Below are 27,897 nucleotides of genomic sequence, written 5' to 3' on the forward strand. Positions count from 1 at the left end.
TGCACTTTAAACATTTCTTGATTAAAATGTTTGTTTTAAATAAATTACTAATATTAGTATTTTCAGTGACATTAGCCACACCATGCTCAGCCTATAAAAATGTTAAATTATCCTGGGTAATTATATTCTATAAAAAAAAACAAATCACCTGATATCTGTTTCACCATTTGAACTTATTTATCCAAATAATAAAAGGGTTCCAATTATCATTCTACATTTAAACTGACCTTAACTACCTCTCATCTTTAATTACAATGAGTGATACCATTATCATCATCTAATGAAATAATATTTGTATTCTTTCATCCATATCACCATTTTGCAGCTCTTTAATGGTAACATACACTTATAGTAAAAAGAGTTGTCAAATGCTCTGTCACTCATCTATAAAACAAAATATCAGCTTGTCCTGTAAAATGGAATCTAATCCTCTATTAAATCCATATAAATATATATATACATATATATATATATATATATATATATATATATATATATATATATACACAGTATATATATATATATATATATATATATATATATATATATATATATATATACACACACACAGTATATATATAAAACTAAATATTTATTTTTATACATTTTTATAGATATCTGAAAGCTGCACATTTTAATGTCAATAATGGCAAAAGTTCTTCAAGTCTGTTACCTAGGATATAACTAGAACTCCAAATAACTCATCCTACTTGCCATAACCAAGGCAGAAAGATGTAGAAGCAGATAGTCCGACAGGTAGACGTTACCCCTTCACGCCGTCAGGAAATTCCATGCCACCCTAACAGTACTGGGCTTTAACGCCGATGGTCTGCATAGAACGCCCTAACTTATAAGGTGTCCTGCATCCTCCCACTTTTGACAAACTCAACAGACTGGGGCATGTCTAGCAATGTAGGCAGTTCCCATTGATGATCCCAGCCCTGACATCACAATGATCACATGATTTCATTTTTGCAGTAAGTGTTTACATTGTAACTTTGTTCCGATGTTAAACACTTGTGCCGGGCATAAAGGGATTAATAAAGTGAAATAAGACTATGAGGCCTATTTATCAAGCCTTCAACCGCAAATACGCTGGAATTCAGCAGCGTAATTGTGGACAGCCTGATTCCCCTTATTTGTCAAAGCCTACAGACCGGCAAAAGTTGAAATTTGTGATGTAACATACGATCCGCCGGTCTCAATCCGACACAGATCGATGCTTATGTCATTGCAGATGTTCCGAATGCAAATTCGGCACTATCTGACAACTTTTGCTAGTTATCAAATATCTACCAGGTACGCTCGCCATTATTCCGGCCCAGCGTACCTGCTTTTCAATCAAACGCCATGGAGGCGGCGGATGCCATAGGAATCAATGGGACTCTGAAAGCAGCAAAAGTTTATGTTCGCTGCTGCCCGATATCCCATTGATTCCTATGGGAGAATAAAAGTTATGTTTACACCTAACGCCCTAACATGTACCCTGAGTCTAAACACCCCTAATTTCTATCAGCCAATCGGAATTAAGGTTGAAAAAATCCTATTGGCTGTTGCAATCAGCCAATAGGATTGAGCTTTCATCCTATTGGCTGATCCAATCAGTCAATAGGATTGAGCTTGCATTCTATTGGCTGATTGGAATAGCCAATAGAATGCGAGCTCAATCCTATTGGCTGATTGGATCAGCCAATAGGATGAAAGCTCAATCCTATTAGCTGATTGCAATAGGATAGATGTGCCAGATGGATGAAGATAGAAGATGCCATCTAGATGAAGACTTCTGCCCGGTTGGATGAAGACGTCGGCCCGCTTGGATGAAGACTTCTGCCGGCCTCGATTAGGACTTCTGCTGCTTCGTTGAGGATGGATGTCGGCTCTTCAGAAACTGTAAGTGGATCTTCGGGGGTTAGTGTTAGGCTTTTTTAAGGGTTTATTGGGTTGGTTTTAATTTTAGATTAGGGTTTGGGCTTTTGAAAAAGAGCTAAATGCCCTTTTAAGAGCAATGCCCATACAAATGCCCTTTTCAGGGCAATGGGGAGCTTAGTTTTTAATTGGGGGGTTGGTTGTGTGGGTGGTCGGTTTTACTGTTGTGGGGTATTTGTATTTTTATTTACAGGTAAAAGAGCTGATTTCTTTGAGGCAATGCCCAGCAAAAGGCCCTTTTAAGGGCCATTGGTAGTTTATTGTAGGTTAGGGTTTTTTTATTTGGCGGGGGGGGCTTTTTATTTTCATAGGGCTCTTAGATTATGTGTAATTAGTTTAAATATTTGATAATTTATTTTTTATTTTGTGTGACTTAGTGTTTATTTATTTTTTTGCAACTTAGGCCTCGCTTCCATTGAGTCGTTAAAAATGGAGCCGTAAGCTACCGAAGCGGCCGACAGCTAAAAGTAATTTACGGCTGCATTTTAGTACCAGGTTTCCATTGAAAAGATTAGCGTGTTGCGCGCAGTCGCTCTTTTCGTGTAGCTGTAAGTTAACGTTGTGTTAACGCTTCCATCTGACGTCGGATTTCTTGAAAATCAATTAGTTGCTAAGGTAACCCGACCTTACGCTATAGAATTTACGTTTAACGTCCGTGCTTCTTACCTGTGATCGCCTCTCAAGAAAAATAAAAAAACACTTATCCATATTTTTAATAATCAAATACTATTTTCTAATATAATTATATTTAACACTTCATAAATATAAGTAATATTTCTTGCTGCCCTAGGCATAGGTCTAGTTTGCATTCTGTAGATATGTTCTTGCATATATTATTATATTTAAATATATACTGATATTTCTATTAGAATATAAGTTCAACTATTTCTATACATGAGACAACAATAAATATTACTTATAACAATTTATTTCTACATTAAAACACTTGCATTATTTGCAAGTTTTATAATTTCAATAGAAAATAGGTCTCAAAAAGCACAATTTTCCTCTTTTACACCTAGTTGAGCTGGGGGTAATATATCTCAATGTATCGACAGCCTCCGACAATGTATTAACGGTTAGCGCTTTCAATGGAAACCTGGTATAATTTATCGATTAACGGCTTCTATTACTTTCTATGGGACGCGAAAATCTTTTCGGCAGCCGAAGTCCGGCAGCCGATATTGAGGTATAACGCGCCATTGGAAACAGTCGTTAAACGCTATTGCTTTCGACAGCATATTTAACGGTTTGCGAGTGCACGCAAACTGAATTACGACTCAATGGAAGCGAGGCCTATGTGTTTGTTATTTTTTGTAACTTAGGCCTCGCTTCCATTGAGTCGTAATTCAGTTTGCGTGCACTCGCAAACCGATAAATATGCTGTCGAAAGCAATAGCGTTTAACGACTGTTTCCAATGGCGCGTTATACCTCAATATCAACTGCCGGACTTCGGCTGCCGAAAAGATTTTCGCGTCCCATAGAAAGTAATAGAAGCCGTTAATCGATAAATTATACCAGGTTTCCATTGAAAGTGCTAACCGTTAATACACTGTCGGAGGCTGTCGATACATTGAGAAATATTACCCCCAGCTCAACTAGGTGTAAAAGAGGAAAATTGTGCTTTTTGAGACCTATTTTCTATTGAAATGATAAAACTTGCATATAATGCAAGTGTTTTAATGTAGAAATAAATTGTTATAAGTAATATTTATTGTTGTCTCATGTATAGAAATAGTTGAACTTATATTCTAATAGAAATATCAGTATATATTTAAATATAATAATATATGCAAGAACATATCTACAGAATGCAAACTAGACCTATGCCTAGGGCAGCAAGAAATATTACTTATATTTATGAAGTGTTAAATATAATTATATTAGAAAATAGTATTTGATTATTAAAAATATGGATAAGTGTTTTTTTATTTTTCTTGAGAGGCGATCACAGGTAAGAAGCACGGACGTTAAACGTAAATTCTATAGCGTAAGGTCGGGTTACCTTAGCAACTAATTGATTTTCAAGAAATCCGACGTCAGATGGAAGCGTTAACACAACGTTAACTTACAGCTACACGAAAAGAGCGACTGCGCGCAACACGCTAATCTTTTCAATGGAAACCTGGTACTAAAATGCAGCCGTAAATTACTTTTAGCTGTCGGCCGCTTCGGTAGCTTACGGCTCCATTTTTAACGACTCAATGGAAGCGAGGCCTTAGTTGTTAGTTTTTTGTAACTTTGTAATTTGTAATAGTAGATATAAATTATTTGAGTAGGGTTAGGTTTTTAAATATATAATATAGTTAATTTAATTGGTAGTTTAATATAATTTTAGTATAACAGTTAGGATTGATTAATTATTAGTTTAATATAGTTTAATGTAATTTTAGTATAACAGTTAGGATAGATTAATTATTTGTTTAATAAAGTTTAATGTAATTATAGTTTAACAGTTAGGATAGATTCATTATTAGTTTAATATAGTTTAATGTAATTTTAGTATAAAAGTTAGGGTAGGTTAATTAATAGTTTAATATAGTTTTATTTAAATCTGAAGGTAAGTTTAAATTTATTATAAGATAGGGATGAGGTAACATTAAATGTACAGTTAGCGGGTTGTTAGGTTTAGGGGTTAATAGGCTAAATTAGTTTATGGCGATGTGGGGGGCTGGCGGTTTAGGGTTTAATAGGTTTAGTAAGTGGTAGTCATGTGGGAGGCCAGGGGTTTAGGGGTAACTTTATTTAGTTGCGGTGGGCTCCGGGAGCGGCGGGATATGGGTTAATACTTTTATGTAGGTGGCGGTGATGTAGGGGGCGGCAGATTAGGGGTTAATAACATAATGTAGGTGGCGGCATTGTAGGGAGCGGCAGGATAGGGGTTAATACTATTATGTAGGTGGTGGCGGTGTAGGGGGTTGCAGATTAGGGGTTAATAACATAATGTAGGTGGCGGCAGATTAGGGGTTAATAACATAATGTAGGTGGTGGCGGTGTAGGGGGCGGAAGATTAGGGGTTAATAACATAATGTAGGTGGCGGTGGGCTCTGGGAGCGGCAGAATAAGGGTTAATAACTTTATTAGAGTGGCTGTGGGCTCTGGGAGCAACGGTATTGGGGTTAATACCTTTAATAAGTTGCGGTGGGGTCGGGGAGTGGCGGGATAGGGGTTATACATTTTAGTATAGTGGCGGTGATTAGTGACAGTATATAAATAAAGCTGTAAAAAAGCCGAATAGCAGCGAGATCGATGACTGTTAGTTAACAACAGTCCGCTGCTCATCACTCCGTACTTGGTGCGCGGCTTTTTGACAGCTTTTTTGTTAAATATGGAAAGCGTATTCAGGTCCGTGGTCGCGATGTTAGGCAATGTCAGACGAGTGTATTAGTGCCGTCGAATGCAAGTAAGTTGACGGCTTGATAAGTAGGCTTCTATGGGTAGAAAAAAAACTCCAAATCATACATAGATTTAGAGTTTTGTCGGTAAAGACCCATGGTGCTAACGCTGCTTTTTTTTTCCAGCGCACCCTTAAGACAACGCTGGTATTTAGAGTTGTCTGAATGGCTACGTTAGCCTCAGAAAAGGGAGAGTTGAGCATAATTTAGCTCCACTTCAACCCTCAATACCAGCGTTGCTTAAGTCAGCAGTAAGCTGGAAAAACGTGCTCGTGCACGATATCCCCATAGAAAACAATGGGGCTGAGCTGGCTGAAAAAAAACCTAACACCTGCAAAAAAGCAGCGTTCAGCTCCTAACGCAGCCCCATTGTTTCCTATGGGGAAACATTCGCTAAGTCTACACCTAACACCCTAACATGAACCCCGAGTCTAAACACCCCTAACCTTACACTTATTAACCCCTAATCTTCCGCCCCCGCTATCGCTGACACCTACATTATATTATTAACCCCTAATCTGCTGCTCCGGACACCGCCGCAACCTACATTATACCTATGAACCCCTAATCTACTGCCCCTAACATCACCGACACATATATTCTATTTATTACCCCCCCAACGTCGCCGCCACCTACCTACACTTATTAACCCCTCATCTGCCGACCGAACCTCGCCGCCACTATAATAAATGTATTAACCCCTTAACCGCCGCACTCCCGCCTCGCAAACACTATAATAAATAGTATAAACCCCTAATCTGCCCTCCCTAACATCGCCGCCACCTACCTACAAATATTAACCCCTAATCTCCCGCCCACAACGTCGCCGCTACTATAATAAATTTATAAACCCCTAAACCTAAATCTAACCCTAACCCTAACACCCCCTAACTTAAATATCATTTAAATTAATCTAAATAAATTTACTATCATTAAATATTTTTTTCCTATTTAAAAATAAATACTTACCTATAAAATAAACCCTAATATAGCTACAAATACACCTAACCCTACACTATCAATAAATTAATTAATTAAATAAATTAACTACAATTAGCTAAACTAAAATACAATTAAATAAACTAATCTATAATACAAAAAAACAGCACTAAATTACAGAAAATAAAAAAATTTTTACAAGAAGTTTAAACTAATTACACCTAATCTAAGCCCCCTAATAAAATAAAAAAAGCCCCCAAAATAATAAAATGCCCTACCCTATACTAAATTACAAAGTAATCAGCTCTTTTACCTGTAAAAAAAATACAACCCCCCCAACATTAAAACCCACCACCCACATACCCCTACTCTAACCCACCCAAACCCCCCTTAAATAAACCTAACACTAACCCCCTGAAGATCTCCCTACCTTGAGTCCTCTTCACTCAGCCGAGCCGAATTCTTCATCCAAGCGGGGCAAGAAGAGGTCCTCCATCCGGAAGAAGTCTACATCCAAGCGGGTTCTTCTATCTTCATCCATCCGGAGCGGAGCGGAGCCATCTTCCAGCCAGCCGACGTGGAGCCATCCTCTTCAACCGACGGACTAACGACGAATGACGGTTCCTTTAAGGGACCTCATCCAAGATGGCGTCCCTCGAATTCCAAATGGCTGATAGGATTCTATCAGCCAATTGGAATTAAGGTAAGAAAAATCTGATTGGCTGATTCAATCAGCCAATCAGATTGAAGCCAATAGAATGTGAGGTCAATCCGATTGGCTGATTGGATCAGCCAATTGGATTGAACTTCAATCAGCCAATCAGATTTTTCTTACCTTAATTCCGATTGGCTGATAGAATTATATCAGCCAATCGGAAATCGAGGGACGCCATCTTGGATGACGTCCCTTAAAGGAACCGTCATTCGTCGTTAGTCCGTCGGTTGAAGAGGATGGCTCTGCGTCGGCTGGCTGGAAGATAGCTTCGCTCCACTCCGGATGGATGAAGATAGAAGACCCTGCTTGGATCTTCCAGATGGAGGACCTCTTCTTGCCCCACTTGGATGAAGACTTCTACCGGATGGAGGACATCTTCTTGCTCCGCTTGGATGAAGAATTCGGATCGGCTGGGTGAAGACGACTCAAGGTAGGGAGATCTTCAGGGGGTTAGTGTTAGGTTTATTTAAGGGGGGTTTGGGTGGGTTAGATTAGGGGTATGTGGGTGGTAGGTTTTAATCTTGGGGGGGTTGTATTTTTTTTTACAGGTAAAAGAGCTGACTACTTTGGGGCAATGCCCCGCAAAAGGCCCTTTTAAGGGCTGGTAAAAGAGCTGATTACTTTGTAATTTAGAATAGGGTAGGGCATTTTATTATTTTGGGGGGCTTTTTTATTTTATTAGGGGGCTTAGATTAGGTGTAATTAGTTTAAACTTCTTGTAAAAAAAAATTATTTTCTGTAATTTAGTGTTTGTTTGTTTTTTGTATTATAGATTAGTTTATTTAATTGTATTTTAGTTTAGCTAATTGTAGTTAATTTATTTAATTAATTTATTGATAGTGTAGTGTTAGGTGTATTTGTAACTTAGGTTAGGATTTATTTTACAGGTAATTTTGTAATTATTTTAACTAGGTAGCTATTAAATAGTTATTAACTATTTAATAGCTATTGTACCTAGTTAAAATAAATACAAAGTTGCCTGTAAAATAAATATAAATCCTAAAATAGCTACAATGTAACTATTAGTTATATTGTAGCTATATTAGGGTTTATTTTATAGGTAAGTATTTATTTTTAAATAGGAAAAAATTATTTAATGATAGTAAATTTATTTAGATTAATTTAAATGATATTTAAGTTAGGGGGTGTTAGGGTTAGGGTTAGACTTAGGTTTAGGGGTTAATAAATTTATTATAGTAGCGGCGACGTTGCGGGCAGGAGATAATGGGTTAATATTTGTAGGTAGGTGGCGGCGATGTTAGGGAGGGCAGATTAGGGGTTAATATTATTTATTACAGTGTTTGCGAGGCGGGAGTGCGGCGGTTTAGGGATTAATACATTTATTATAGTGGCGGCGAGGTCCGGTCGGCAGATTAGCCGTTAATAAGTGTAGGTAGGTGGCGGCGACGTTGGGGGAGGCAGATTAGGGGTTTATAAATATAATATAGGTGTTGGCGATGTTAGGGGTAGCAGATTAGGGGTTCATAGGGATAATGTAGGTTGTGGCGGTGTCCAGAGTGGCAGATTAGGGGTAAAAAAAATATTATAGGTTTTGCGATGTGGGGGGCCTCGGTTTAGGGGTTCATAGGTAGTTTATGGGTGTTAGTGTACTTTATAGCACAGTAGTTAGGAGCTTTATGTTCCCGCGTTAGCCCATAAAGCTCTTAACTACTGACTTTTTTTGACGGTAGTATTCTTGTCAGTAGAGGGTCTACCGCTCACTTCTTCCAAGACTTGAAATACCAGCGTTAGGCAAATCCCATAGAAAAGATAGGATACGCAATTGACATAAGGGGATCTGCGGTAGCCTTGAGTCGCAGAATGAAAGTGAGCAGTAGACCCTTTCCTGCCTGACTCTAAATACCAGCGGGCGGTAAAAAGCAGCGTTAGGACCCTTTAACGCTGCTTTTGACGGCTAACGCCAAACTCTAAATCTAGGCGTATGAATTTAATTGGGAAAAAAAGGTTGAAGTCTCTGCACACTTCACTCATAATAATGTTCATATGATTTAATACCATATATATGTTTTACATAAATACATTTTTAAAATGTCTCTTACATTATGTAAAATATTGGTGGATAAGAATATAATCCAAATTTAACGCAACTCTGGATAGTGTGACTTCAGAGCTCTGGTTAACTGTTACGCTCAACTAAAAAGAGTAACAAAACACATAAAAAATACAGTTAAATGTAGAGTGACACTCATAATAATTATTTTTTAAAAAATTGCATTAAAAAGTTGTAAGGGCTCAAAGATATAAGGTCTCATGACTAAAAAGATACATACATATACATTCCAATCTGGACCAATTTATAGACCGGAAGATCTTGTTCCTATGACAGCTGCTTGATAGCTCAGGTCTAGTTATACTGATTCATTATAGCTTGCTTGGATTGCATATCTTTGCTGCAACACAAGCGGACAGCTCCACCTACTGGCTATTTTAATCAATGCACTGCTTCTCAATGCTTTTCAATAGCAGTCATATGACTTAAGAAAAAAGGTTGTTATTCTGAAACGGTGCAAATTGAACCGTTGTAAATCGAGGGCCACCTGTATATATATATATATATATATATATATATATATATATGTGTGTGTGTGTGTACATATGTATTTATATGTGTATATATGTATTTACAGACATACAGTAAATACACATATAAACACATAAATACATATGTATACCTAAATAGGCATATAAAGAAGTGCATTGGAGCATTTGTAGTCAAGCAGATGAGAACATGGGAAAATATATTTATGCAATATTCATATTTAAAAGTGTTTAACTATGTATTTACTGTAAATATTTCACATTCCAATGTTCTTTACATAGAGAAATAAGTTCTAAGTATTTATAAATAGATATACACATATACCTATATTTAATCCTCTCTATATATAGATATAGCTATATATTATACCAAAATATCATCAGATATATGTAGAAAATGTATTTGTGAATAAATAGAGCATTTTCTGCTATGTGAAGAGCATTGGAATGTAAAATAATCATATTTTCATGTCGAGTTCATTCCCAGTTTTAACGATTCATTGAAGTCTTCTGGGGAATACATTAAAGGGACAGTCTACAACAGAATTGTTATTGTTTAAAAAGATAGATAATGCCTTTATTACCCATTCCCCAGTTTTGCATAACCAACACAGTTATATTAATAAACATTTTACCTCTGTGATTACCTTGGATCTAAACATCTGCAAACTGCCCCCTTATTTTAGTTCTTTTGGCAGACTTGCATTTTAGCCAATCAGTGCTGACTCCAAGGTAACTCCACGTGCGTGAGCACAATGTTATCTATATGACACACATAAACACACATGACACACATGAACTAACGCCCTCTAGTGGTGAAACATTGTCGAAATGCATTCAGATGAGAGGCAGCCTTAAAGGTCTAAGATAGTGGCATATGAGCCTACCTATAGGTTTAGCTTTTAACTAAGAATACCAAGAGAACAAAGCAAAGTTGGTGATAAAAGTAAACTGCAAAGTTATTTAAAATGACATGCTCTATCTGACTCATGAAACTTTATTTTGGACTAGACGGTTTGCACAAAAAAAATTACTTCTAGCAGAGTTAACGTGTGAGTGGGAGCGATAAATAGAGCTCCACTCATAATATAGCTCTATATTATTTGACCACTATATATTAAGCATATGTAGCTTGCCTTTTGTATGCTATATCAGGAATCTCATACTTGCCTCCATTGGGAATGCTTTGAAATTAACAGTGTGTTCAGAACCTCGTTGATTTTCTTTACCCCAATGAAATCTAACTTCATGAAGTTCATATTCATGACCACGAGGAAGAGGACCACCTAATAAAACTGAAGAGAAAATTAGAGAATGTAATGCGACAAGGTAATTCTATAACTCCATCTGCATGCATGTCATAAGCTTAGGCAACAGGCTATACTGCTAACATATAAATGTAAAAATGTTTAGACAAATGGAGAAAGCTAAATATGTCGAATATCTTTCCAACTTTATCGTCATAATGTAGATGTTCTTAATCTATTTAAGCTGTAAAGCCAACAATTATTGGACTTTAATGACTAATATGCTTTGGAGCAAAAAAGCCATTATATGGAAGTTCCATAGCTTCTTTACTCCTTAATGACCACGGCATACCATGTATGTCACCGGTCGTTTAGGGTTTTCTTGTTTCTAATAGTGCAGGTCCTGCGGCAAGTGGCAGGACCATGCTATTTTACCCTCCCTCCTCCCTTCTGGTCACCGGAAATACAGGGTGTGTTGCTGGTCCTTAAGGGGTTAAAAATATGTGCTTGTCTGATTAAGTGTTTACTCCATTGTTTGTTTGTTTTCTTTTTGTTTTTTGTTTTTTTTTAACCTCATTACAATTTAGCAATGTAAAGGTTAAATTGTATTTCATTTACAAACTCTTCCCAAGCCTGGATGTTATATTGTCCTTATATAACATTTACATTTAACTAATGACAAAAATTGCACAGGGAAGGGAGGTAAAGCTCTAGGGGCCCGATCTGATATGCGGCGTCTCCCGTAAAAGCCGGCGATGCCGAATTTTGCACTGGTTTGGTATCCTATATACGGCATAACCTAGAAGTTATGCTCATATATTTCTGCCTTCACCCGTAGTTTTTTGGGCCATAGGCAGGTATACCAAACCCACGCAGTTTGGTATCCAATATACAGCGTAAGGACTTACGTGGCAAAAATGGAGAAATCTTACTCCATTTTCACCTCGCCACAAAATGCAGCCGTAGTAAGCCTTACACTGTCTATTGGAGCCCTGTAACTCCCTAAACTACCTGCCAAATAAAACCACCTAACGCATGCGCAATGTCTATCTACCTGTCAACCGCGATCCCCCGCCGCAATCCCTAATAAAGTATTTAACCCCTAAACCACCGCTCCCGGACCCCGCCGCCACCTACATTAAAAGTATAACCCCCTAATGTGATCCCCCTACACCGTCGCGAGCTACATTACATACCCCCTAATGTGAGCCCCTTACACCGCCGCCATCTACATTACCTACCCCCTAATGTGAGCCCCTTACACCATCGCCATCTACATTATCTACCCCCTAATGTGAGCCCCTTACACCGCCACCACCTACATTAACTACCCCCTAATGTGAGCTCCTACCCCGCCGCCAGCTATATTAATTACATTAGCCCCTAATTTAATCCCCCTATACCGCCGCCAGCTATATTAAATTAATTAACCCCTAATCTAATCCCCCTACACCGCCGCCAGCTATATTAAATAGATTAACCCCTAATATAATCCCCCTACACCGCCGCAAGCTATATTAACTATATTAACCCTAATTATATTAGGGTTAATATAGTTATTATATTATATATATTAACTATATTAACCCTAATTATATTAGGGTTAATATAGTTAATATCGTTATTATATTATATATATATTAAGTATAATAACCCTATCTAACTCTAACATCCCTAACAGCTACAATGTAATTATTAATTACATTGTAGCTATCTTAGGGTTTATTTTATAGGTAAGTATTTAGATTTAAATAGGAATATTTTAATTAATAATATTAATATTAATTAGATTTATTTTAATAAGAATTTAGTTAGGGATGTTAGAGTTAGATAGGGTTATTATACTTAATATATATATAATATAATAACGATATTAACTATATTAACCCTAATATAATTAGGGTTAATATAGTTAATATATATATAATATAATAACTATATTAACCCTAATATAATTAGGGTTAATATAGTTAATATAGCTGGCGGCGGTGTAGGGGGATTAGATTAGGGGTTAATGTGTTTAATATAGCTGGCGGCGGGGTCCAGGAGCGGCGGTTTAGGGGTTAATAACTTTATTAGGTGGCGGCGGGGTCCGGGAGCGGCGGTTTAGGGGTTAATACATTTTGTATTGTTAGGATAGTGAGGGGGGATAGCGGATAGAAGGTTAGACGTGTCGGGCTATGTTTGGGAGGCGTGTTAGACAGTACGGGTGATTTTATAACTTAGTCAGGTTTTGTAGGCGCCGGCAGTTTCTAAAGTGCCGTAAGTCACTGGCGACTCCAGAAATCTGTACTTACGCAGATTTCTGGACATCGCTGGTTTGTCAGACTTACGGGACTTTAGCATCTGACGGCGGGGTATATTGGATAGCTCGAGTTGCGAGCTGAAACTATGGGCGGCGGGGGTTCCCTCGCTTGCGCTGCAAACTACGATCTATATCGGATCGCGCCCCATATGTTAGATCAAGATTGAAGCAGCAGATAGTTCTAATTGTGGTTTGTCATTATGAATGTGTGTTGTACTCGACATTAGAGTCTTAGAGATGGAAGGAGTTTTAATTGGATTAGTAGACTAATTAACATGAGTTAAATAGCCACTTAGTTCAGTTCTCTTAAACTGTAAAGTCATTTTTTGCTGCCATGCCACACGTAGGTTGTTCAGATGAGGTGCCTTTATCTAACATTTTTCATTGGGACTTGACAAAACTAAGCGTACAGGCAAATGCAAATATAAAGGCACCTGTTATTCAGAATCGTGTTCATAAGAAATAATTTATTTAGTCACATATGCCTTGTGCCAATATATGGGCTTGTAATTATTCACATTTCAAGCAGCTTTTTATTTGTCTATTGCTATATAAAACCAAACAGGCATATCTACGAAACACAAATCAAGGCCTAATTTCAAGGAGACAAAACAACAAATATCGCCAAGATAGAAAAATTATTTGTTTTATTATGTTACTAATCATTCATCAGATCACCCTGCAACAGCAGTAACATATACTGTAACTGTAGCATAAAGGGGTGCAATTTTGCATACATAAAATATTGTTGCCCCCAAAAAAATCTGAATACATGACATTTGACAAATTAAAAATGTTTATACATTTTTCATGCAACCATACAAGCTTTCATGAGACTTTCATTCAAATATTCAAACTTGTATAAGGTTTTCATGTGTATAAGTAATATTTATTTTTAAATAAGCATGCAAATGTGCACTTGTCTTAACCAATATAAACTTGTGCAGTAGAAAAAAACATAATTTATGTAACTTACCTGATAAATTCATTTCTTTCATATTGGCAAGAGTCCATGAGCTAGTGACGTATGGGATATACAATCCTACCAGGTGGGGCTAAGTTTCTTAAACCTCAAAATGCCTATAAATACACCCCTCACCACACCCACAATTCAGTTTAATGAATAGCCAAGTAGTGGGGTGATAAATAAAGGTGTAAAAAGCATCAACAAAGAAATTTGGAATAATTGTGCTTTATACAAAAAATCATAACCACCATAAAAAGGGTGAGCCTCATGGACTCTTGCCAATATGAAAGAAATAAATTTATCAGGTAAGTTCTTACATAAATTATGTTTTCTTTCATGCAATTGGCAAGAGTCCATGAGCTAGCGACATATGGGATATCAAATACCCAAGATGTGGAATTCCACGCAAGAATCACTAGAGAGGGAGGGATAAAAAATAAACAACAGCCAAATGCTTAAAAAATAATCCACAACCCAAAATATAAGTTATTCTCATGAAGAAAAGAAAAACTTAAAACATCAGCAGAAGAATCAGACTGAAACAGCTGCCTGAAGAACTTTTCTACCAAAAACTGCTTCAGAAGAAGCAAATACATCAAAGCGGTAAGCTTGAGGAATCAAAAGCTTTAACCAAGAGGCCAAGGAAATAGCAGAGGCTTTCTGACCTTTCCTAGGACCAGAAAATATAACAAATAGACTAGAAGTCTTTCTGAAATCTTTAGTAGCTTCAACATAATATTTCAAAGCTCTTACCACATCCAAAGAATGTAAGGATCTTTCCAAAGGATTCTTAGGATTAGGACACAAAGAAGGAACAACAATTTCTCTACTAATGTTGTTAGAATTCACAATCGTAGGTAAAAATTCAAATGAAGTCTGCAAAACCACCTTATCCTAATGAAAAATCAGAAAAGGAGATTCACAAGAAAGAGCAGATAGCTCAGACACTCTTCTAGCAGAAGAAATGGCCAAAAGGAACAATACTTTCCAAGAAAGTAGTTTAATGTCCAAAGAATGCATGGGCTCAAACGGAGGAGCCTGTAACGACTTCAAAACCAAATTAAGACTCCAAATTCGGTACCCCTGAGAGACAATGCTCTGAATCCATTGATTTTGGACAGAATTTATCCAAACATCCTTGAATAACCTTAATCTGCCCCCTACCAGCTGAGCTGGAATAAGGGCCGCACCTTCATGCGGACTTAGGGGCTGACTTTGGTTTCTTTAAAGGCTTGGATTTATTCCAATTTGAAAAAGGCTTCCAATTGGAAACAGATTCCTTGGGGGAAGGATTAGGTTTTTGTTCCTTATTTTGACGAAAGGAACGAAAACTATTAGAAGCCTTAGATTTACCCTTAGGTTTTTTTATCCTGAGGCAAAAAACTCCTTTCCCCCCAGTAACAGTTGAAATAATAGAATCCAACTGAGAACCAAATAAATTATTACCTTAGAAAGAAAGAGATAGTAATCTAGACTTAGATGTCATATCAGCATTCCAAGATTTAAGCCACAAGGCTCTTCTAGCTAAAATAGCTAAAGACATGGATCTAACATCAATTTTGATAATATCAAAAATGGCATCACAAATAAAATGATTAGCATGTTGCAGTAAGCGAACAATGCAAGATATGTCAGAATCCAATTCTTGTTGCGCTAAATTCTCCAACCAAAAAGTTGAAGCAGCTGCAACATCAGCCAAAGTAATTGCAGGCCTAAGCAGATAACCTGAATATAAATAGGTTTTCCTTAGATACGATTCAATCTTCCTATCTAAAGGACCTTTAAAGGAAGTACTATCTTCCATAGGAATAGTGGTTCGTTTAGCAAGAGTAGAAATAGCCCCATCAACTTTGGGGATCTTTTCAAAAAACTCTATTGCAATTGCTGGTAAAGGATACAATTTTTTAAACCTTGCAGAAGGATTAAAAGGAGTACCTGGCTTATTCCATTCCTTAGAAATCATGTCAGAAATAGCATCAGGAATAGGAAAAACCTCTGGCGTAACCACAGTAGGTTTAAAAACAGAATTTAAACGTTTACTGGTTTTAATATCAAGAGGACTAGCTTCCTCAATATCCAAAGTAATTAACACTTATTTTAACAAAGAACGCATATACTCTATTTTAAATAAATAAGTAGATTTGTCAGTGTCAATGTCTGAGGAAGGATCTTCTGAATCAGATAGATCCTCATCAGAGGTGGATAATTCATTATGCTGTCGGTCATTTGAAATTTCATCAACTTTATCAGAAGTTTTAAAATACCTCTTACGCTTATTAGAAGGTGGAAATTCAGACAAAGCCTTCTAAATAGAATCGGTAACAAATTCTTTAAAATTCATAGGTATATCATGTACATTAGAAGTTGAGGGAACGGCAACCGGCAATGTACTATTACAGATGGAAACTCTATCTGCATGTAAAAGTTTATCATGACAACTATTACAAATGACATTTGGAGATATAATCTCCACAATTTTACAACAAATGCACTTAGCTTTGGTAGAACCGATGTCAGGCAGCAAAGTTCCAGCAGATACTTCTGAGGCAAGATCAGATTGAGACATCTTGCAGAATGTAAAAGAAAAAACAACATATAAAGCAAAATTATCAATTTCCTTATATGACAGTTTCAGGAATGGGAAAAAAAGCAAATAACATAGCCCTCTGACATAGCAAAAGGCAAGAGGCAAAAGCAATGGGGGAATAAATAATGAAACAAATTTGGCGGCAAGTATGACGCACAAAGTAACTGAAAATTTTTTTTGGTGCCAACCATGTCCGGAAATGACACACTCGCGTCACTAGCGACGCAACCCTGTGTGAACCCCTGCGACAAGTATGACGCCGGAAATGACGAACTTGCGTCAACGGACGTGCCTTTCGTGCCAAAATATTTTTCGCGCCAAGAATGACGCAATAAAGTGTAGCATTTAGCGCACCTGCAAGCCTAAGACAGCCCGCAATTTGAACAAGTAGTCAATTGAAAAAAAGACTAAACCCCAGGTAAGAGAAATATTTCTCAATATTAACTTTCCCAAATATGAAACTGACAATCTGCAAAAGGAAATACATGAACCTGACTCATGGCAAATATAAGTACAATACATATAATTAGAACTTTATATAAATGCATAAAGTGCAAAATCATAGCTGAGGTGTCTTAATAAATAAAAACATACTTACCCAAAGACACCCATCCACATATAGCAGATAGCCAAACGAGTACTGAAACAGTTATCAGTAGAGGTAATGGTATATGAGACTATATCGTCGATCTGAAAAGGGAGGTATGAGATGAATCTCTACGACCGATAACAGAGAACCTATGAAAAAGACCCCCATTAGGAAAATCATTGCATTCAATAGGTAATACTCTCTACGTCCCTCTGACATTCACTGTACTCAGAGAGGAATCGGGCTTCAAAATGCTGTGAAGCGCATGTCAATGTAGAAATCTTAGCACAAACTTACTTCACCACCTCCATAGGAGGCAAAGTTTGTAAAACGGAATTGTGGGTGTGGTGATGAGTGTATTTATCGGCATTTTGAGGTTTTGAAAACTTTGCCCCTCCTGGTAGGATTGTATATCCCATACGTCACTAGCTCATGGACTCTTGCCAATTACATGAAAGAAATGTACTTTGAATGTAGCTGTTAATAATTAAATGCAACCATAAAATATACCCACCATTTATTGAAAATTAAAAAAACATGATAAAGCATTAGACTCATTCATAAAAACATCACATTTCAAAATAATTAAAGCCAACAATACAAACCAAGGGTTACATGTACTAAAAAGATTTTTAAATTTAAAAGTTGTCCACTCGTCTTCGCTGCATATGGGCAGCGGACAAACAGGATCCGCTGCCCGTATATATCATTATACTCTCAAATGAGCGTGTAAAGCGCAAGCAATCTCGTAAGAGAAGGGACTGTCAAAGTCAATCACCCTGAGCAAGCAAGCTCTCAGTGATTTTTCTTTGCCACCTCACAGATGGCGAAGAGTGTATGAAGCAGTGATCTAAAGACCGCTGTATCTTACATTGTGGGTGCAAGCCTCGCAGGTGCAAACTTTCCTCGCAAGGGCTCTGGAGCAGCTTTGTAAATGGAGCGCCAATATTTGTACATGAATTTTTAAATTAAATAGAAACACATAGCTGAAATAGAATAATACAGTATCACAATATCTTATACAAATAACTAAATACCCTATTCCAGTGGCCAACATACTATATCACACAGCCCCCCCACTGAAGAAGCATTGCAAAATGTGCGTCAGGGGTGCCACACTGGGGGTACTTATCTCCCCTTTTTAACCTGCTTGAGCTTAGCCTGATTATTACAATCATAACCATCCTGTTCACTATGGGTTTTTTGCAATATTAGACAGTGGTAAATGTAATTGAGCTCCCAGATTGAAGGAGCTTATCCTACAATCAGGGTTGTTTCTATGATTGATACTTCCAGATAGGAGTATAAATAGAACCTTACTAACAACCTTTGACAATATATCCACAATGATTTAATGCTTAATTGATATATGAATATTAAACATAGAAGATATTACTACTTTAATTTTACAGGCTGTCTCAATGTGTTTTTAACCTGTATTTGAATGTTAATGCAAATATGAAAGGATTGATTTCTATTATTATTTTGATAATAACCTATTAAAAGTTATATTTTAAATTATTCTGTTTATATTACCTGCATAACAATGATTTAATTTGTGTATAAACTTACTTTCAGTTGTATTTTTCAGCTAAGTGTATCTTATATAACACAGGGTGCCTTTGAATGGCAAGCAAAACTGACAGACCCCCCCCCACCCAACAAAGAAACAAAGAAAAAACAAAAAAACACTGTGTGCATACACCACCCACAACAGAAGCTTCCAATCCAGAGTAAAGGTACAACTCTCCTTCCTTCTCCCTCCAGACTATAGCTAATATTACACAATGGTTCCTTCAAAAAAAACTTTCAAAAATGTGGCGTTGTTAGGGGGACTGGTGATGAAGCCCTGAATGGTTCTTGAAAACCTCTTCAGCCACCACTGCATTTTTTTCTTAAGATGTCTGCATTTTTTATGGATTCTCGAGCTCTCCCTCTTTCCTTCCTCCCCATCTTCTCACTCTCTCTCTGTTCTCTCTGTTAATGTCAATAAGTGGGGGGCATCAAACAGAGCTAAAACCCATGATAAAATCACCATTCTCATAAAATATATTTTATTGTTTAGTCTTTTCCTGGCCCTGTGATGGCCTGGTCTTTATTTCTATGTAGCAAACACAAGTAATGTTATCTAGAACTGTTGGCAGCTGGTAAAAGCACACACATTTTATATAGTTTCAAATAACCTATGAAAATAAGAAACTTTACCTTCATTACACAAGTTATTTATATTTATAAAAGTTTCAGCTTATTACGTGTATGCAAATTTCGCAATCCGAAGGATCTCAGAGGGGTAGATTTTTTAAGCTGCATACACAGCTTTTCTGACTATGTAAAGAAGGTTTGAATAAGCAGAAACAGCTTATTTTTTCCTTTTCACCACCTCAGAAGTGGAGAGATCAATCACCCAGATACTCGCTTGTTTTGTGTGATTGACATACCCTGCTCTAGCGCAAATGGCAGGGGGGGGGGCATTGCACAAGAGGATTCTTGTGCAATGCTTCCCCCTGCCATTTGTGCTAGAGCAGGGAATGTCAATCACCCCAAATAAATTTTGCCGTGTGATGAAACATCTCAAATGGTGATTACAGGCAGACAGGTTCACTACAGGGATGGTAAATTTACCCCAAAGTATTATCTTTATACAATACTATAAAAGGTTTTCCTACCTCTGCCCTGTCTTTAATTCTAATATGTTTCTCTTTTGTCCATAGTAAAAACTCAATTTTCCCCACAGACTATTGTTAATATAAGGCTACAAATGTTCTGAGAATAAGTTTACTGATGGTTCAGAGTTTTGATTAGCAATGAAACTAAAGAGGAAATGTTTTTAAGGCTGTAGTGATTCTGCCTATATATTGTTATCATACAAATGGCAAAAGCAAACAAATGCATAGCATTTTATATATATATATAAATATATATATATATATATATATATATATATATATATATATAATTTGTATTAAGGTATTTGAGCGATACAGGCTTTCAATATATTACAGTTGTCAAGCTGACTGAGCATATCACAAAATATACAAATGTTATAAAACAACATAAATGGAACAAAATATTACAATCCAAGAAAAGTGTTGTAGTATTAATAAGTGCAGGACTGTCTCGAAATAACATACACCTAGATTACGAGTTTTGCGTTAGGAGTTTTCCCTCACCGCTCACTTGCAGACAGCGCTGGTATTACGGGTTTTTACAAACCCTGCGTTAACCACAAAAAAGTGAGCAAAGAGCAAAATTTTGCTCCACAAATCACCTCAATACCAGCGCTGCTTACGGTAGCGGTGAGCAGGTAAAACGTGCTCGTGCAGGATTTCCCCATAGGAATCAATGGAGAGAGACGGCTGAAAAAAACCTAACACCTGTAAAAAAGCAGCGTTCAGCTTCTAACGCAGCCCCATTGATTCCTATGGGGAAAATACATTTATGTCTACACCTAACACCCTAACATGAACCCGAGTCTAAACACCCCTAATCTTACACTTATTAAACCCTAATCTGATGCCCCCGACATAGCCAACACCTACATTATATTATTAACCCCTAATCTGCTGCTCCGGACACCGCCGCCACCTACATTATACTTATGAACCCCTAATCTGATGCCCCCAACATCGCCGAACCCTACATTATATTTATTAACAAAAGAGGTACAGGTAGCAGGCACTACAGGACAGACCCACAAAAAAATGGGTAAAAATAATTCCTTTATTTGAAACGTAGTATAAGATAAAAAGGCAGACTGACAGACAGGGTGGACAGAAGGTCTTACGTTGTTTTTGCAATATAGTATGTGGATTATTGTTTATGAAGCATTTTCTATATATATTATTTATTTAATTTTTATATTTGTCATCTGTCTAATACAAAGATTTTTCTATATACCATTTATTATTACCCTGTGTCCACTTGGGACTATGTTTTTAACTAGTTTTAACAGGCAGTTAAGAGGTTAATTTTTTCTTCTTTCAGCCTATAAATTGACTAGGTTGTAACATAGACGATAGTCTATGAGTAAGCACCACTAAAGGGCGCAAAACGCGTAAGACCTTCTGTCCACCCTGTCTGTCAGTCTGCCTTTTTATCTTATACTACGTTTCAAATAAAGGAATTATTTTTACCCATTTTTTTGTGGGTCTGTTCAGTAGTGCCTGCTACCTGTACCTCCTTTGTTGCTATTACTTACGGTCTCATCCTCCGTGTTTGGCTACGGCTCTCCGTGAGTTACTTGGGGTCTTTCACTGTGTCCTCTTCCTGAGGAATCAACTTCCGGTTCATGCCGAGGACGCCTCAGCTGCGGCTGCACTTTCTTCACATTATATTTATTAACCCCTAAACTAACACCCCAAATGTGGCTGCAACCTAACTACATTTATTAACCCCTAATCTGCCGCCCCCAACGTCGCCGCCACTATATTAAATGTATTAACCCGTAAACCTAAGTCTAACCCTAAACCTAACCCCCCCTAACTGAAATATAATTTTAATACATCTAAATAAAATTACTATCATTAACTAAACAATTCCTATTTAAAACTAAATACTTACCTGTAAAATAAACCCTAAGATAACTACAATATAACTAATAGTTACATTGTATCTATCTTAGGGTTCATTTTTATTTTACAGGCAACTTTGTATTTATTTTAACTAGGTACAATAGTTATTAAATAGTTATTAACTATTGAATAACTACCTAGTTAAAATAAAGACAAATTTACCTGTAAAATAAAACCTAACCTATGTTACAATTACACCTAACACTACACTATAATAAAATTAATTACCTAAACTAAATAGGAATAATTTAGTTAATGATAGTAATTTTATTTAGATTTATTAAAATTATATTTCAGTTAGGGGGGGTTAGGTTTAGGGTTAGACTTAGGTTTAGGGGTTAATACATTTAATATAGTGGCAGCGACGTTGGCGGCGGCAGATTAGGGGTTAATACATGTAGGTAGGTGTTGGCGATGTTAGGGCAGGCAGATTATGGGTTAATAATATTTAACTAGTGTTTGCGATGCGGGAGTGCGGCCGTTTAGGGGTTAATATGTTTATTATAGTGGCGGCGATGTCCAGTTCGGCAGATTAGGGGTTAAAATATTTATTTTAGTGTTGCGATGCGGGAGGGCCTCAGTTTAGGGGTTATTAGGTAGTTTATGGGTTTTAGTGTACTTTTTAGCACTTTAGTTAAGAGTTTTATGCTCTTAACTACTGACTTTTAAATGCGGTATCAGTCTTGACAGGAGAGGGTCTGCCGCTCACTTTTTGTCAGACTCGTAATACCAGCGTTATGCAAGTCCCATTGAAAATATATGATACGCAATTGACGTAAGTAGATTTGCGGTATTTCCGAGACTGGACAAAAAAGTGAGAGGTGAGCCTATCATTTCAAGACTCGTAATACCAGCGGGAATTAAAAAGCAGCGTTGGGACCTCTCAACGCTGCTTTTTAACCCTAACGCACAACTCGCAATCTAGCCGATAATCTGTATGTAGAACTTAAGCACATAAAGCAGTACCTTGTTTTATAATATTTTTTTAAGACAAGCTATACATTAGCAAAACATTTCTTAACCTATAAAAAAAAATCGAAGAGTCACAATTAACCCCTATTGTAAATTATAAAACCTTATAAACAGTGAATCCCCAAACAAGCAATAGAGGTCTCGTTTGTACCTCCAACAGTAATATATAATAGTGAGGGGAATCTATAGGGGGTCAATAGCAAGTTTCAAGTCTATAGGGCCTCTCTTGGACCCTTAGTAGTTATTCGCTACAAATAATGTAAGGGGACAATTAGAGAAGTCATTAAATATTGATAGAGATAGAGAGTAGTGACTAGAATAAATCAAATGAGGATTGGAGGATTGAACACATTAAAAGTAATAGGGGCCTCTATATAAAACTCAGTTAGTATTACTTACAACATGTATTAAATACATGATTTTCCCATACATGTGTGAAAGGCCATCTCTAACGTTGTTGTATGAGCTGAAGAGTCTTGTACACTGATTGTACTGTGTCATTCTCAGTTGGGTATGAGCCTGGGGCATATGTTAAATATATCTAAGATCCATAGAGATATTAACTATATGGCCACAGTAAAATGCAAATTATAATCTTCTAGGGACTTCCATAAAGATATTTAGGGAGTATAGGAGTCCCTGACTCTGTTCTATAATTGGGACTCTTACAAAAATATACTCCTATACCTTTAAATTAAGATCAATATATTAGTATGCATCACATGATAATAAACACAAAGAGATCTCAGAATATCTAACAGAAAAATTGTGATAAAGTATATACTACAAAATATACAGTTATATAGACAACCCAGAACACACTGAGGACCTCAAAAAAAAAAAAAAAAAAAATATATATATATATATATATATATATATATATATATATATAAATGAATAAAAATTACCTTACCGAAGCAGTATTTGGTATTGAAATTATAGGTATTGTTAAAAAAGGCTGATCTATGTAATATGTTTGATATATCTAGCAGTCTCAACAATTTCTACAACGTATACTTAACTACACACATATACCATAGGTGTAAGACAGTATAAAAAAGCAGCGTCTTTATTCTCATAATAGAGCATAGATGTTATAGGTAAGTGGCTGACCCACATAATATCTGTGGGGACAACTAGAAGAGACATAACACTATCAAATATGTAATCAGTCTTAAGGTCAACTTATGTAGGGGAAAAAGCTGGACTTTGCTTCTAAGATAAGAGGGTCTGTATATGTCAACCAATGCCCATTTTACGGCATAAATTAATCATAGTTCCAGGCCTTCCAGTTGTAAAAATCTGGCCTACTTTACCATCTTTCGGGCTATGTGGTTGAGTCCTAATTTCAGATCTCACAAACAGCAGGATATCTTCCGGACTAGGGACAGCAGAGGCAGCAGGCTCACAAAGCAGCAGCGTCCCATATACTGTAATTAAGTGGCAAGAAGTGCAAAAGCGGTACACCCCAATTCAAGTTCAATCTGATTGGCTGATCCAATCAGCCAATCGGATTGAACTTGAATCTGATTGGCTGATTCCATCAGCCAATCAGAATATTCCTACCTTAATTCCGATTGGCTGATAGAATCCTATCAGCCCATCGGAATTCGAGGGACGCCATATTGGATGACGTCATTTAAAGGAACCGTCATTCGGCGAGTAGGCGTCGCTTGAAGAGGATGTTCCGCGTCGGCTTGGAAGAAGATAGCTCCGCTCCGCTCCGGAAGAAAGAAGATTGAAGATTGAAGATGCGGCTTGATAGAAGACTTCATCCCGATGATGGACTTCCGACTTCAGCCCGATGATGGAGTTCTTCAGCCGCCGCTTGGATCAAGACTTCGGACACTCTTCTGGACCGATCGGTGAACCCGGTGAGGTGAAGACAAGGTAGGGAGATCTTCAGGGGCTTAGTGTTAGGTTTATTTAAGGGGGGTTTGGGTTAGATTAGGGGTATGTGGGTGGTGGGTTGTAATGTTGGGGGGGTATTGTATGTGTTTATTTTACAGGCAAAAGAGCTGAATTCTTTGGGGCATGCCCCGCAAAGGGCCCTTTTCAGGGCTGGTAAGGTAAAAGAGCTTTGAACTTTTTTTAATTTAGAATAGGGTAGGGCATTTTTTTATTTTGGGGGGCTTTGTTATTTTATTAGGGGGCTTAGAGTAGGTGTAATTAGTTTAAAATTGTAATATTTTTCTAATGTTTGGAAATATTTTTTTATTTTTTGTAACTTAGTTCTTTTTTATTTTTTGTACTTTAGTTAGTTTATTTAATTGTATTTATTTGTAGGTATTGTATTTAATTAATGTATTGATAGTGTAGTGTTAGGTTTAATTGTAGATAATTGTAGGTATTTTATTTAATTAATTTATTGATAGTGTAGTGTTAGGTTTAATTGTAACTTAGGTTAGGATTTATTTTACAGGTAACTTTGTAATTATTTTAACTATTTTAGCTATTAAATAGTTATTAACTATTTAATAGCTATTGTACCTGGTTAAAATAAATACAAAGTTGCTTGTAAAATAAATATTAATCCTAAAATAGCTACAATATAATTATAATTTATATTGTAGCTATATTAGGGTTTATTTTACAGGTAAGTATTTAGCTTTAAATAGGAATAATTTATTTAATAAGAGTTAATTTTTTTCGTTAGAATAAAATTATATTTAATTTAGGGGGGTGTTAGGGTTAGAATTAGCTTTAGCGGTTAAAAAATTTATTAGAGTAGCAGTGAGCTCCGATTGGCAGATTAGGGGTTAATACTTGAAGTTAGGTGTCGGCGATGTTAGGGAGGGCAGATTAGGTGTTAATACTATTTATTATAGGGTTATTGAGGCGGGAGTGAGGCGGATTAGGGGTTAATAACTTTATTATAGTAGCGGTGCGGTCCGCTTAGCAGATTAGGGGTTAATAAGTGTAGGCAGGTGGAGGCGACGTTGAGGGGGGCAGATTAGGGGTTAATAAATATAATATAGGGGTTGGCGGTGTTAGGCACAGCAGATTAGGGGTACATAGCTATAATGTAGGTGGCAGCGGTGTACGGAGCGGAAGATTAGGGGTTAATAATAATATGCAGGGGTCAGCGATAGCGGGGGCGGCAGATTAGGGGTTAATAAATATAATATAGGGGTCGGCGGTGTTAGGGGCAGCAGATTAGGGGTTCATAGGGATAATGTAGGTGGCAGCGGCATGCGGTCGGCAGATTAGAGGTTAAAAATTTTTAATAGAGTGGCGGCGATGTGGGGGGACCTCGGTTTAGGGGTACATAGGTAGTTTATGGGTGTTAGTGTACTTTAGAGCACAGTAGTTAAGAGCTTTATAAACCGGCGTTAGCCCAGAAAGCTCTTAACTACTGACTTTTTTCTGCGGCTGGAGTTTTGTCGTTAGATTTCTAACGCTCACTTCAGACACGACTCTAAATACCGGCGTTAGGAAGATCCCATTGAAAAGATAGGATACGCAATTGACGTAAGGGGATCTGCGGTATGGAAAAGTCACGGCTGGAAAGTGAGCGTTAGACCTTTCCTGACTGACTCTAAATACCGGCGGTAGCCCAAAACCAGCGTTAGGAGCCTCTAACGCTGGTTTTGACGGCTACCGCCCAACTCTAAATCTAGCCGTGAGAGAGGTTGATTTCATTGGTGGATTTTAAATACACTTGGAATTAAAAAAAAAAACAAGAGTATTTGAGCTGTTTTTAAATATAAATAATAAAATTATAGAGTAGCTTAATTTATTACAATTTTAACATTTTAAAATAAATACTAAGTTGAAGAATATAGTGAGAAAGTAACTTGACACAATTCTCAGTTTGACATAAAATATTTGCTTCTCATCAGAACAATAAAAGCTTTATGCCCCGGCAGTCTATTGCCATGCATACTAATTGAGGGTTCCATTCAACTTGCTATTTATTTAAACCTGGCATTTTAGCACTTTTTTAATTTGCTTTTTAATATTGCTTTGCTTGCTCTGTAGACCAGTGGCTCCAGATTTCTTTCCCCGGGACAATCTTTTCATATCTTTGAAGATCATGTAACATAACTGATTAATTTTGCATATGCCTGTAGCATTTTAAATGACATAAATATATGCAGGGAATACACATTTTTAGAAGCTAAAACCCTTTTAAGGGTTATAGAAAAATGGACATTCTAGCGTAATGTTAAATTATGTTACTTGGTCACATCATTATCTTTTTCATGATTTTCTTAACATTACATTATTCAAACCTCCTGCTATATATATTTTACTCTAAAGCTGGCTCCTTTCACACAAAGCCAGAGCTGGCCAAGAAGCAGACATAGCTGCTAATTGGTCTATACAACCTAACAATCACTATTCTTGTTTACAGTTAAAGGGACATAACATCTCAAATGTTTATTTCATTATTCAGATAGAGCATACAATTTTAAATAACTTTCCAATTTACTTCAAGTATCTAATTTGCTTTGTTCTTTTTGTATTCTTTGTTGAAGGAGCAGCAACACACTATTAAAAGATGGCTGAACACATCAGGTAAGCCAATGACAAGAGGCATGTATGTGCAGTCACCAATCAGCAGCAAACTCACAGTAGTGTGCCTACCTAGGTATTATTTTCAATAAAGGATATCAAAGGAACAAAGGAAATTGGATAATATAAGTAAATTAGAAAGATGTTTAAAACGGAATGCTCTATCTGAATCCTAAAATAAAAGACTTTAGAAAATAGCTAAAATAATATTCTCTCTATGCAACATTAGGTCTCCATATAGATTTCCATATATTTAGAAATGTTAAACTGAAGAAAAGCATGGGTGCGATCCGATATACGACGCAGGTTTCGGCGCAAGCGTGGAAAATTTGCGCCACCCGTAGTTTCAGCTCGCACATCGAGCTATCTCATATACGGCGCTGGCAGTTGCTAAAGTGCCGTAAGTCGGACAAACTAGCGATGTCCAGAAATCTGCGTAAGTACAAATTTCTGGAGTCACCAGTGACTTGCGGCACTTTAGAAACTGCCGCCGCATAAAAAAACTGACTAAATTATAAAATCTCCCGTAACTGTCTAACACGCCTCCCAAGCATAGCCCAACATGTATACCCCTCTATCCGCAACCCCCCCTCTCACTCCTAACAA

General features: G+C 36.9%; 1 protein-coding gene across 2 annotated transcripts in view; it reads right to left on the bottom strand.

Annotated features, from left to right (window-relative positions):
- The window catches only part of CA8 (carbonic anhydrase 8), a 311,353-nt gene that overhangs the window by 199,300 nt on the left and 84,156 nt on the right, over positions 1–27,897 (bottom strand). For both annotated transcript variants that reach the window (XM_053715065.1, XM_053715066.1), the window contains exon 3: positions 10,706–10,830. In XM_053715065.1, the coding sequence (XP_053571040.1) occupies positions 10,706–10,830 (125 nt within the window). The remainder of the gene's footprint in view (positions 1–10,705; positions 10,831–27,897) is intronic.

Source organism: Bombina bombina, chromosome 5 (genome assembly GCF_027579735.1).
Source record: "Bombina bombina isolate aBomBom1 chromosome 5, aBomBom1.pri, whole genome shotgun sequence".
NCBI lineage: Eukaryota > Metazoa > Chordata > Amphibia > Anura > Bombinatoridae > Bombina > Bombina bombina.